Source organism: Salvia hispanica, chromosome 4, assembly GCF_023119035.1.
Source record: "Salvia hispanica cultivar TCC Black 2014 chromosome 4, UniMelb_Shisp_WGS_1.0, whole genome shotgun sequence".
NCBI lineage: Eukaryota > Viridiplantae > Streptophyta > Magnoliopsida > Lamiales > Lamiaceae > Salvia > Salvia hispanica.
Window position 1 is genome coordinate 47441929 of NC_062968.1, and position 13491 is coordinate 47455419.

Here is a 13491-nt window from a genome sequence, read left to right on the forward strand (position 1 = left end):
AACAATTCATCCAAAACATGCTTAAATCCATGAAAGAAGTAGAACAAAACTCAGAAATTTAGTTAGGATTCATACCTTGTGTTGATTGGGAATTGGAGATGAACACTCTAAACTTGAAGAGAATTGAGAGAATTATGGTGTGAGTGTGTGAAATTGGTGATTTCTAAAGGTGGGGGTTGTGTGCAAGGAAGGAATTTGAGAAGGAATAGGAGAAAGAATGGAAAACATACATTTTATAACTGCATTCCCGTCTCTGGACTGCGCGCGGCGGTCGCTACATACTGTGCGGCGGTCCACCGCACGGGCGTTTAAAACAGTGTTTCGTGGCGGGCCTCCGTGGCCCGTTCAGCGGTTCAACCGGCCCGCCCTAAGCCTGCCCTAAGCCCGACCTATCCTGCACATGTGAAAACACGTGTGGCGACCGTCGTATTAAGTGCGGCGACCGCCACGCGTAAAAGCATTGGGTTGCCTCCCAACAAGCGCTTTTGTTTTTAGTCGTTAGCTCGACTTGAAGTGGCCCACTAATTGGGCGGATTAGCGATCCGAGTGTTGAAAATAGGCAAAGGGAGCAGCTTGGTCCTTAGCTTCTTCCACCACTGATATTTCCCCGTCTTTGTTTTGATAACATAAATTTCGGGGTCCTCTCCGGTTGCCTTCTTCTTCTTTTGCTTCTTTTTTTGCGGAATAGAGGTAGAGGGATTAGTTTTGACCTTTTTGGGAGAATATCTGTCACACCCCAACTCTTATGACTTATGCACTTACCAAAAATAAATTCAAAATTTAAACTAAATAATCCATTTGTCGAGTAAATAGAGCACACATATTATATCAATCCAAAAACCAACATTTATCAAGTACATATTTTATTCTAAACCGTAGTGGGACTCTTTCACCACTCTATATACTACACATTTATCTACATGCAAAAATGATGAGGAGGAGAAGGTTGCCAAAAATGCGCCAGCCGCCGACCCTGATAACATGTGGAGTTCCTATGACTCACGTCAACCCAAAAAGTTCACTGCTATCTCTTATTCCTGAAAAATATTAGTGGTTTATATGAGCCACAACTCAGTGTATATAAATCTTACCTTTAATCCCACATCCCAGATATCAATATATTCTTTAACCAATATATATAACAATAACCAACAATTATTAGAAACAATTTCATCCACATATGCATATGCCACACTATTCAATTTATTATTCTGTGACAAATCAAGTCTGGTATCTGCCCGGGATTCCATTGTATATGACCCATTGCCTTTGTACATATATATATATGACCCGAAGGTCCATTGCCATTGTATAATATGACCCGGAGGTCCCATTGCCATTGTATACATATATATGACCCGAAGGTCCATTGCCATTGTATATATGACCCGTAGGTCCATTGCCATTGTAAATGACCCGTAGGTCCATTGCCATTGATATCAGACCCAGGGCATGACTGTCACAGATCCCTTTTAATCCAATGATTCTAATAATTCCAACACCATACATCAAACATATCCATTGCACCAGTTACATATCCATATATTCCATCAATTAGCTCCAATGCTACAGATAAACTTATCCATTGTACAAATAACATATCCACGTCATATTAAACCATCAATATCAAATAACACATAACTATTTCAGGCTCACATCATATAATTCAAACATTCACTCTAATTTAACACATAACAATCAATCACATAAAATATTTAAAATTAAAAGTGTGATTTATACACACCTGATTATAGTAAGTAGTTTAACTGAACCCCTGATTCCACTGGCTGCATCCTTGATCCTTTTATTTTCTTCCGCTATAATTTTGGCCGTAATATCTCTGTGTATTTCTTCTGACTTCCTCTCTATTTCTCCTTCCTACCACTAAACTTGTGTAGTATATTTGTATATAAATGAAGGCGGTGTAAAACTTCTTTATTGATAAATTAGTACTATTACATAAATAGCATTCAGATAGGTAATCATAAAACAAAACATGACATGACAATATACTTGAGCAAAGATTTTCCATTTTCATACTGAAATCACGTTTGAAACAAATGCCCACCTCAAAGCAAAATCTCTATCCGTAAGTTCTTTAACTTGGCCTTAGACGACGTGTGAAGACGTCCCTTTAGGAAATAAAATAATACTTAATTAGATTTTGAGATATTCATTAAGCTTAAACATGAATGCATCCTAAGTGCGTGATCATTTTATTCCTTTTTCCTTAATTCATAAGAGGTCCTTGAGCACTAATTAAATCTTGCGATTAAGTTTGACGTGGAGGCTTAAGACATTATTCGTTTAACCTTAATAGCATTAACTTTTATGTAAATTATTCAAGAATAACTTCTATGTAAATTATTCAAGAACTAAGGCAAATCCGAGATTTATATTCATCATTGAGGAATTAAAAAGAAAATAAATCCTCTCATCGAAACCGTTACTCGGTCGTTTGTCTTTAATGAGTCCAAGATTTAATAGCAAACTAGTTCATTTAACTTATTACTCTAGCCCAAGACTTATTAAACCAATTGGCCCAGACAAAAATAAACCTTCTTGGGCTAAAACTAAGCCCAACGTATTTACTCCCTCAAACCCATCGGTCAACTACTTTTCAATTTCACATTTTCCCCCAACTCACTTCTCAAATTACCCAAATTGGGGAAGATTAAAACCCTAATCAGAAATTTATGGAGGCAGCTTCATCTCTCTCGCTCGATTGCTTCCGTCGCGACAGTCAACCGCCGGCGTCACAGGGTCGTCGGTACTCTCCGTCTCCGTCCATCTCTGTCTCTCTTTCTCGCGCCACCGCCGTAGCTGGTGTTGCCCGTCGGAGAAGGAGAGGAGGCATCGCCTCTCTCTCTCTACGCACACGGCTCCGCTCTCCGGCGAGCTGCAGTTCTGCCTGCGGCTATCTCCGCCGTCGCAGCGTGAGGCTGCTGCGCGGAATAGCGGTCTATGCTATCGGCATCCGGTTCGCCGGCGTGCTTGCTGCCACCACCGCTCGTGAGCCACACCGCTTCGTCGGGCAGTAGCTAAGTGCTTAACCTCTCTTCCTTATCCTCACTTGCTTTTCTTTTATTTTCTTAAGTTAATAGATATGTTAGGAGGCAGTAGCACCCCTATTTGGGTTGTGGTTTTGCTTATCAATATTGTGAAGCTAGCACCTTGATTTGAACTCACTGTCGGCTACTATGAAAAAGTTGTGGATGAAGCATTTCAAGTAAAGCTAGCATTTTCTTTGTGGATTTAACACTTAGCATGTTGTTCTCTGAGTTTCCCTTGTTTCATCTATGTGTTAAAGCTCTAAATTTTCTTATCCTAAGCATGGCATCCGAAACAAGGCAGGGGAGTGTTAAAGATTTCATTGTTCTTCCATTATCCTATCATGCTGTTAAGATCTGAAGTGGTGGTGCTCTTAACATGCTTGTGCTTTATTTACTACATGCTCACATGAAATTTTGATTGGGAGGAAGGTGGAGGTGTATTACCTCTTGGAGCAATTACTGACTTGGTATTTGTTGTTAGGAAACAAAGCTTGCCCTCCTCCTTTAGAGTTCCTAGTTGCAGTGACAAAGAAAGGGGGTGAAACTGAGTTCTCTTTTTTTTTTGAATGAAGAGAGATTCTTGGAGATGAGGAAGGAGGGAGACATGTTACCTAAGGGATGCAGGGCTGCTGTAAGAAAGCCTGCAGAATCCTACTCCAAGCTCTCTCTCTAACTCTTAATTTGCTGAAATTTCAAGTGTATTGAAGGGAGTCTAACGGTGGGGTTGAGGGGGGGTTTTATAGGCTGATTTTGTACCTTAGGAGAATTAATTGAAAGCTGATTCCCCCCTTGTCCTCATGTTGAAACCTATCTCACTTTTGTGATTTAGTAGTTACTCTACACTGAAAGCAATTTGGTCTTTAGTTAGAGATTACAAGTACAAGTCCCCTCAAAACTGATTTTGGTTTTATAGGCTGATTTTGTACCTTAGGAGAATTAATTGAAAGCTGATTCCCCCTTGTCCTCATGTTGAAACCTATCTCACTTTTGTGATTTAGTAGTTACTCTACACTGAAAGCAATTTGGTCTTTAGTTAGAGATTACAAGTACAAGTCCCCTCAAAACTGATTTTGGTTGATTGTGTGACTAGGAAAGCTGGTGCGCAGGGGCTGTTTTGGAGGAGCAAAAATGGCAGCTTTGACTTGCCTCTTTTGGGTAAGTCCTTAGTCCTTCATAGTTAAAAGAGGTGTTGTTCCTTTTCTTTAATAGGAAGATCCCTTAATTCTCTTGTACATATGCATTAATTACTTTGTTTGTAGTTTTGTAGGTGGGAAAGGAAGGTGTGGCTGTTGTGTTGTTCTCGGGCTAGGCTCGCTCCCCTCGGCCCGATGGACTGCTCAAAGACTGGCAATAGTTCGGGCTTGGAGAAGAGGCCCGAAGTGCATCAAAATTTATCTTTTCTTTTCTTTGTTTTCTTTATTTGAAGCCTTGTTCCATGTATTAATATTTTTTTGAAGTTAGTAGTTCGTTTATTGTATATGAAACGCTATTCGAATTTCTTTATACTTGGGAAAAGACTTCTTGTCCTTCTTCTTTCATTTACATATTGTTGACGTCCTTGTGTTCGCTAAATTCTTACTTTAGCTTTTATCTGTTGCGAACCACTCCATTAAACACAAACAAGGAAAAGTAACAAGTTTTTTTTTTTTTTTTATCATGAATCAAGAGAATGAAAATCCTCTAGTTCGTCATTAAGCATTAATGTATCGGGGTAATTAAACTAGTTGTAACATATATTTATGCGATTTTGTCATGCAAATGTAACTATAATTTTTTTTTAAGTTTTATAAAATAAATAGAAATGTATTCTATATTGGAAATGTGTCGGCAACTCATAATTTGGATAGACACGTGTTTCTACCAATACTTGTCAAATATGGGTAGTCACATAGCGATGTATACACTACAAGAAAAGTGTCTGTTTGCTACCAAAGTTTTGCTAGCACAAGTGTATGCTAGCAACTTATGAAATTTTCCTGCACAAAATGAAAACAGATCAAAATATTTTTTTGCGAGCACCCCAACCGTCGTGGCATATATGCTAGCAAATGGTGCTCGAAACAATACTACTAGTCGAATTTTCTTCAAGTGCTCGCAAAATTCTTTTGCTGCTAGTAACAACCCCTTAATTCTTTTCTTGCCTCGATTTGCGAGCTCGCGGAAAAACTTAGTTCCCGCTTATTTTGAATCAGTTCTCGGCGCTGTTATCACAAAACCCCTAATTCTCAATTTTCTCTGATCAATCCTTCCTTGCTCTGCCAACCGCCACCGTTCAATTCAAGCTGCTCCGCCACAAATCCTCCGCCACCAGCCAGTTTCTCTCTCAAATTGAGGAACATTCTCTACAAAGTGCCTTCATCGTCAAGCTACACGAGTATTTACTTACAATTGCATTTAGGGATTTTAAATTTGCTAAAACAATGAATGACTATTTTCCTAATCGGCGTTGTTTTTTAATCTTACACTGCATTATGTTTAATTTGTGATTCTCATTTATTCGATCGTGTATCCTTCTCCTGCTATTAATAACATTAGGAAATTTGTTTAGTAGCAAATAAAATCCGTTGTGTGTAGTGTTGATTGTTGTGCGTGTGCTAAAATGAAACCGCTTCCGTAGATTTCTTAGAAATTCAGTTGATTTTTCGTTGATTGATTTTTCGTAGCTGCAACCACCATATTGTTTCACTGTGGCTCAGATGGAAAATGCATCTTATAGAGGAAATTTAGGCATCTTAAGAACTTCTCACAAACCTGTTTGAGATTCTGTTTTTTCTTTCTACAAAAGCAGGATAGAACGTAGTGAATTGTATCTGTCAAATTTCTGACTGCTACTTTGCTCAATGTGGTAAGGTGTACTGTTCTTATCTCTATCATTTGATTATATTTTATAAGCCTGTAGCAAGGGAGAGCATTCAACTGCTTTAGCAACTGCTACTGATGCTACAATACAGGTATCTTATAGAAAAGAGATCCACTGAGTGCTGGTGATCCTTTTAGGCAGATCCACTGATGCTACAATATGATTGCTTGTGCTTGTGTTTGTAGGAGCTGGAGATAAATAATGAGAGAGATTGTGGGGACTCTCTCTTCCCATTTCTCTCAAGCAGGTTTCATATATTTTCTTTATTTATATGTTGATTTAGCATGCCAAAATCATACAATGATGGATTATCCAATATCAGTAGGATGATTGTTCTGCTTTATACTCTTGAATTTGGATACTATATGGAAGCTGGCTGCCATTGTTTTGATGCTTAAAAATGTGATAGTTCTTTTATAACTTGAATGTTGATTTGAAAATTTTAAGGGAATACAGAGAAAGTACTATGAATCTCTATTGGTGGCTTAATAGTGATATGGAGTATCACATAACAGTTTTATGCATCCAATCTTTTTTAAGGCTTTGCTTTTCATCTGCAAAGGCACTAATTTATTGCAATGGACTGCTTGTATTCTTTGCATATCATGTGTGTGTCTACCTTACATATATATACATGAGTTTGTTGAGAATCAAATTCAGAAAAAGTGTTAAATCAGAATCAGTATATCACCTTTCTTCTGTCGTTAAGATGATAATCTAATAAAAATATATTTTCCTGAAATAGTATGAAATAAGATTATTTTGAGTGTGATGCTGTTCTACATTCTTGTTTTTAGGGAGAAGAGCTCAGAAAGCAAATTACCGCAGTTACCTTATATCTAGTGAAGACGCAACAGGTGTGCTATCTCCGTATACCTCTTGAATGTTTTTGTCCAAACATCAGGATCAGTTATTGATTCAATATGAGCAGTTCATGAAGCTCACTGACCTATTGACAGCTCATAAGAATTCAGTGATGATCTGAAAAAAGGGTTGTGGGGTTGAGGCGATTGTGCACCTGGTTATCATTTACTTTCACATGAATATGAAGATATATGGCATGATAAAAGGCACAAATATATCTGTCTAGTCCAACAGACCTTGTGTGCTCCTACTGAACATAGAATACATGCTAGAAACTAAAACACTTTATGCTCTTATTTGAGTTGGCAGAGGAAAGCGCAAGTGATTATGAAAATAAATGGCATATTCCTTTTTTTAGGGGCTTTATTGATCTAGTGTGGCAAATCTCAGAATCATAGTTTCCTTAGTTACCTGAACCACAACCATTTTTAAAATGCCTGAGCACTGCCACCTGATAGTAGATCATTTGTTGTAAACCAAGGCAGTGGTTGGTCATAAAAAACCAAGGTCTTCATTGTGTTTCTCTACTTGAATAGAATTGCCCTTTGAATAGATTTGAAGTTGGTGTATTTTTCTTGTTTGGACATGCTATTGTAGAAACAATGATATTTCTCCATAATTCGATAGAAGATTTGTTTTGTAATTTGGAATACTTACTACTCAGTCTTTGTTTGTTAAAGGAGCAAGTTATGACGAAGGCGTATGGTTTACGGGCTAATGGGGTAGAAGACCCAAATTATGATGTCTTTTACGTTGAGTTTTTTGGGAAGATAAAGAAGAGAGTAAATTACTGTAGCCGGTCAGGCAACGAGCATTTACTGGTCGCAGTTTTCGAGTATGCATGTAGCGAGCAGAAAGGTGCTCGCAATGGTCTTGTGCTCGCAAAAAGCGGTTGCAACTTTGCTACAAGCCTCATACAGAGCACCTATGGTGCTCGCAAATGTGCTAGCAAATTGGGTTTTGCGAGCAAATGCATACTCTTTTTGCGAGCAAATGGGTGCTCGCAAACGAACGTCTTTTCTGTAATGGTATTTTAATCCTTTTAGTTCATTTGTCTATTTTTTTTATTTATATAGATATAGCTTTTTGAATTGGGAGGCTATCACCAATTTTATACGTACATATACATACAAAGCCATGTAATACATTATATTATTTTAATTTTGAAGCTTAACTACATATATTACATACTTTACAGTTTTCATCTTATGTGAAAACTCATGTGTATGCACATATATATAGGTATAAAGGCAATATATATAGTTCGGACTAGGCACGCCCCCCATAATTTATTAACTACCATCTTATTCAATACTTACTCTTATAACAATATAAATACCTAAATAACATTAAAATATATGAATATGCAGAATAAGGCATAATTTGAATTAGAGATGTCACAATGTCTTACCTCTTTTACAACATAGAAGGTGGAGGTAGTATGTTCCTCCGCTTCAAAGGGGTCTACATGACTGCCCTACACTGCTGTTCCATCTTTGCCTGCTTTGCTTCCTCAAACTTGTGCATCTCGCTTTTGATCTTATAGGTGGATTGGCTATGGTTGTCGCTAATGGTGATCTCGCCACGACCTACATCAATCAAAGTTTTGCAAGTGGCAAGAAAGTCTCACCCTAAGATTAGAAGGACGTTCTTGTCTACTTTCTTGTCAAGTACAATAAAATCGGCGGGAAAAATAAAATCATCTATTTTCACTTAGACATCCACAATCATACCAAAAGTTTTGATGGTCGAGTTATCGGCCAACCTGAGTGTTACGTCTGAAGTTTTGAGTGGCCCAATGTTGAGCTTTTCATAGTACTTCAGTGGCATGAGATTGATGGAAGATCCTAGATCGCATAGGGCCTTGTCAACCTTTCCCTCTCCAATCCGGCATCGGATAATGAATTGGCCCGGATCTCTCTGCTTCACTGCCTTCTCCTTTTGGATGATCTACGCTGCAATGATGTGGTAGCTTAAGGTCGGCTTTTGTTGGCTTTCTCTTCCTCATCACCGCCTCCCTTAGTAGCTTTGCGTACCTAGGTATTTCCTGCAACGATTCAACTAGAGGAATGTTAGTATGAACTTTACAAAATATGTTCAAAAAGTGTTTGAACTGCTCTTCGAGCTTAAACTTCCTCTTCGGCTGGAAGGGTAGCACAATCCCATTGTGCCGCACGAGTCCCTGCTGGGCGGGTGCGTCTGCCTTCTCGGTGGCAGCCCGCCGTGTAGTGTCCGGCGGTCCGCCGGCGGCTGGGCAGACTCCATTCTGGGCTTCAGTGGCAGCCCGCCGCGTGGTGTGCGGCAGTCCGCCGGCGTCTGGGCGTCCCCAGTTTTCTGCTTTGCCACCCACTTCTTGTTGACGTCATCCACTCGTGCGGCTGCCTTTGCCCTGTCCTCATCCAATTTCTTTTGGATTTGCTCCATTTGTGTGTTGATGTTGGCTATGGCAGTTGAGATCGTGTTCATTTCCTGCTCGAGGTTGTTTATCCTAGCTTCGACCACTCCGATCTTGGTGTCATTAACCTTCCTGTCTTGCGCGATTACTTCCAAGATCCTTGTGATCCCTTGTTCATACTTTTCCTCCTTCTTGATTGTCTCAACTACTCCTCCCTTGCTAACGTTAAATCCTGCAGGGGGTTGCAAGTAATTATTGTTAGAATAAGAAAGGTTAGGATGAGGTCGGTTCCCATTATAATTATTGAAATTACCGTCCCTCTGGTTAGGGTGATAGTTATTGTTGTAATTTCTATTGGGGCCGCCTCCTTGCATGTAGTTGATTTCTTCCACTGTCGGGGTAGGAGTTTCAGGCTTAGAGACTGCTATAATGGAGGTTGGTGGAATCGGGTCCTCCTTCCTTGATGAATCCATTTGGTCCACCCTAACTCGAAGCTCGGCCAATTCCTTTGCAAAGGAGCTTTCCTCGGCTTCTTCAACTGCAACTATCCTTTTTAGGCTATGCCTTTCTTTCGACCACCCCCTGCTGTTGGTGGCGAATTCCTCTATCACCGCCATGGCTTCCTCACCTGACTTCCTTAAGAACCCTCCATTTGCACCTGAATCAAGCATAGCACAAATTTTCTCGTTAAACCCATTATAGAGAATCCCTACCTGGTGGTCCACGGTGAAACCATGGTTAGGGCACTTTCGGAGAAGGGCTTTGAAACGAGCAAACGCCTCATAGAGGGGTTCGTCATGGCCTTGGATGAATTGGAAGATCTCACTTTTGAGCTTCAAAATTGTGCCCAGCGGATAATACTTGTCGAGGAAGGCAACTACAATGTCCTTCCATGTGGAGACCTTTTCTCTGGGCATACATTCAAACCACTCTTTAGCAGAATCAGTTAATGAAAATGGGAAGAGTCTTACCCTTATGGCATCGTCGTCGACACCGTTCAGTTTGAGAGTGTTTGCGATCTCCACAAATTTGGAGAGATGGCGGTTAGCATCCTCTGTAGCCCTACCTGCAAAAGGAGTTTGCTCGACCCTTTGAATAAGGGGCATGCGTAACTCGAAATTATTAGCGTCAATACGAGGTCCTTCGGGAAAGGTAATCATATTCCCATGATTGAACATGTTCATCACGGGTTGTATCTCCTGATTCTTCTTTTCCAGAGCCTCTCGGGCCGCCCTTTCCGCATCTCTCTCATCCATCAGTAGCTTCACCATTTCCTGCAGTTTCTCGATGTCCGTTCGGTCACCCATTGTTCCTGATCCTTTTTCACTTCTTATATATTCCTACGAGTTCTCTCAAGTTCTAAATCGAGTGGTTCTAGGCTGTCCTTCCCAGATCGCGTTCGCATACAAAACCTGCAAGAACCAAAAACAAAAACGAATTAAAAACTAAAATTAAAAACTGAAAGAAATTAAAGTCCAAAGTAGCAAAATTATCCGTTTGAAGATATCACTCCAAAGTGAATTGTCTTCCCCGGCAACGGCGCCAAAAACTTGATGCACTTTTTATTAGCACTAAATAAACCTGCAAGTATACAGAGTATATATAGTATAGCTAAAGGTTAGTACCGGATATCGAACACGGGGAAGACGAACACAAAGTGTCTATCCTCTACTAAGACTCAATTACTATCTGGAAAAACATTTGGGTTTTGAAAACTTTTGAAAAACTAAAAGCAATAAAAAGCATAGATCAACTAAAAGCAAATAAATCAAGAGAAAGACAATAGAGATAAGGGAATTCCAGGGATGTGTGTTCACAGTTATGGTTATACAAAATTCCAACTACAATACCCTAGCACAATTATTACTTTGATAGAACGAGTCACCTAGCTTATGCTCATGCGATACAAACGTTGATTACAAGATTATGGTTGTCAATCCTAACACGTAACTCCAAAAAGCTCCTAAGACCCTTGGAAAGTCCTCACTCTCAATTAACAGTGCCGTTTTAAGGGAAGCTAACTGTAGCATCTACTAAGTGGATCTAACTCGCTAGAACTCTGTCACAGTTATGAAGCAAGTTATATTAAATCATACACGATTGTGTCACTAAATCATGAAGCATCAAGATTAACTTAGGGAAGAAACAAAGTAAAAACAAAATGGATACTAAATAGAAAACGGAACTTGTATAACCAAAGTCGTTACTAACACATCCCTAGAATCCTATGAGTTTGGTTACACATAATTGAATAAGCTAAAAACATAGATTGAAGGGAAGACAATTTGAACATAAAACTAAAGAAAATAAAACCCGTAGGTTGAATCCTTGTCGTTCTTGATGTTCTTGAAATCCTTCTCCAACTCTTTGCACCAATGAAGTATTTTGCAATTGGAAGTTTTCCCTTTTGATGAAGCTTGAGTTCTTATTTATAGGGGAAAGCCATGACTTGTTGTAGAAGGAAAAAAATCTCCAAAATATGGTAAAACTGGGCGCAAATCTAGGGCTTCTTGGATTCGCCGCCTTTCTCCGGCGGGCCGCCGCACCTTGGCCGGCGCGGTCTCCGCGTTGGAGTCCAGAGAGTCTGTTCCTCGGTGGCGGACCGCCGCACATCTTCCGGCGGTCGCCGGACAAGACTTCTCTTCCAAACACATTTTTCTCGAGGCGGACCACTGCGTTGATGTGGCCCGCTGGCGCCGCGGTCGTCGGCCGCCGTCTCGACTCCAGATTTCCAAACTTGGCATTTTGGCTCCCTTTTTCGGCTCAATTATGCACATTTCTCACAAAACACGTCAAAATACCAAAATATGCAAAATCCGAGCGTATCAAATAATGCAAATAATGGACGTGTAGAGTGACTTTGACATAAAAAACGGACCAAATAATGGCCTTAAAACAAGTGCAAAATCCGAGCGTATCACTATGGTCACTTGACGTCCAAGAGTCTGCCGGAGAAATCATCATTCTACCGTTCCAGCCAGTTTGCCGTAGTAGTATAGCAGTATCACCGCCCGGAGTGGCAAAACAATCGTTATTTGCTTTCTAGTTTAATCTTTATCTGTTTTCTTCGTTGGATGTGTTGCAAACATTTATCTTGTTGCCTTTTGAAGTACTTAGTAAAGATCCAAAGGATTAAGTTATGAAGTTTTTATTTCGCATGTCTCTTTGGTTTGAGCTTGCTTCATTCTGCCTAGGGAAGTTAGATTTAGTTATCGCTTTTAATTTCTAAGTGTGTGCATGTGTTTTCCTTCGACTAGGCTAGATCTGAAGTTGTTGATCGAAATTTTGTAGTTATGTTTTAGTTTAAGTTTTCGTGCATGAGTTTCCTGTTCTGCGCTGTCATCACCACCTTGCATGTTAGTCAGTAGAGGTAATCTGCAATTTCAGTTGTTCATCTTAAGTTAAGCATTTAAATTGATGGATCTTGGGTTTGAATTTATGAATCTGAGTTTAGTTATGGAGTTTGTGTTCATATGACGTCTGTTAATACTTGGTGAAGAAGAAAACGTCAAAATCAACTTTTGCCTTGGACCACTTTTGCTTTTTAGTTGCTTTTGCTTTTGTCTCTTACTTTTCAGTTGTACCTTCCAGACCTGTCGAGAAAGTCAACCAGCCCGTCAGATATACCCTTTTGTCTAAGTTTCCTCTTTTAGTAACTGTTTACGTTTCACATGTCTCTGAGATACCTTGTCCCCTATTTTCACGAACACAACCACATATCTGTCATTTTCACGCCTACTAGTCAGTAGAATACCATCTTTATTTCTCGCTTAAGTAGATTCCCAACCCCAAAAGCGTGGTAGCTAACCAAAAACACCCAGGAATATCACCACAGTTATCCGAACGTGTCCATCCTTGTGGGATTCGAGGTTGTCGTGCCAACGACTCAGCTAGGTTGAGAATCTTATCCTAATAAGTTGGATACACCTTGCATTTACATGTCCGACCGAAAACCTGGTTCGTCATAATACATGCACCATATTATTCTCACTATTTATTTACAATGCAACTGGCTCTTGCCAATAAAAAAACCGTAGATTATTAATGATACCTAGATAAGTTTAATTTAATTATGCTATTCTACTCGTTGAATCCTTTGTGATTACCTTGCTAGAGTATTACATTATTAGGCAAGTAATTGACTATGTGTTAGTTCGCAGTAAGTTATATTAATCAGTTTCTTTATCAAGATATTTGTCCAAACTATACCAAGGCTAGGATAGATGATCACGCCAAAACAATTCATTCATGTAATTGTAAAACTGCATGTTTGTTGCTACTTAATAATTAATATGATGCAATTATATCACAAATTATGT

The 13491-nt window shown here is 39.5% G+C and overlaps 1 protein-coding gene, 4 long non-coding RNA genes and 1 other non-coding gene across 7 annotated transcripts; 3 read left to right on the forward strand and 3 right to left on the reverse strand.

Moving 5' to 3' along the window:
* Window positions 1–972: 972 nt before the first annotated feature.
* On the reverse strand, window positions 973–1896 carry LOC125217623. Its single transcript, XR_007175771.1, has 2 exons — window positions 1745–1896; window positions 973–1037 (listed from the first exon to the last, which is right to left on the reverse strand). It is a non-coding gene; the product is annotated as an uncharacterized LOC125217623 (long non-coding RNA).
* A 1582-nt stretch (window positions 1897–3478) lies between these two features.
* LOC125217622 lies at window positions 3479–3953 on the reverse strand. Its single transcript, XR_007175770.1, has 2 exons — window positions 3665–3953; window positions 3479–3566 (listed from the first exon to the last, which is right to left on the reverse strand). It is a non-coding gene; the product is annotated as an uncharacterized LOC125217622 (long non-coding RNA).
* An 8-nt stretch (window positions 3954–3961) lies between these two features.
* On the forward strand, window positions 3962–4532 carry LOC125217618. The gene is made up of 2 exons (XR_007175766.1): window positions 3962–4208; window positions 4313–4532. It is a non-coding gene; the product is annotated as an uncharacterized LOC125217618 (long non-coding RNA).
* A 441-nt stretch (window positions 4533–4973) lies between these two features.
* Window positions 4974–7967, forward strand: LOC125217620. 2 transcript variants are annotated; one of them, XR_007175769.1, is made up of 5 exons: window positions 4974–5427; window positions 5904–6004; window positions 6099–6160; window positions 6711–6770; window positions 7458–7967. It is a non-coding gene; the product is annotated as an uncharacterized LOC125217620 (long non-coding RNA). The 2 variants fall into 2 exon arrangements; XR_007175768.1 differs by having other exon boundaries at window positions 4979–6004.
* A 274-nt stretch (window positions 7968–8241) lies between these two features.
* Window positions 8242–10479, reverse strand: LOC125221240. The gene is made up of 4 exons (XM_048123365.1): window positions 9486–10479; window positions 8936–9404; window positions 8814–8824; window positions 8242–8366 (listed from the first exon to the last, which is right to left on the reverse strand). The coding sequence occupies exons 1-4, from the start codon at window positions 10477–10479 to the stop codon at window positions 8242–8244; spliced, it is 1599 nt and encodes a 532-aa protein (XP_047979322.1).
* Window positions 9902–10008, forward strand: LOC125185757. Its single transcript, XR_007170258.1, has one exon. It is a non-coding gene; the product is annotated as a small nucleolar RNA R71 (small nucleolar RNA).
* Window positions 10480–13491: the final 3012 nt, after the last annotated feature.

Excerpts from the sequence above, each read along its gene's own strand:
- LOC125221240 (XM_048123365.1), bottom strand. The coding sequence starts at position 10,479 with ATGGGTGACCGAACGGACATCGAGAAACTGCAGGAAATGGTGAAGCTA. Across the intron at positions 9,405-9,485 it reads TCACCCTAACCAGAGGGACG|GATTTAACGTTAGCAAGGGA; the intron begins GTAATTTCAATA and ends AACCCCCTGCAG.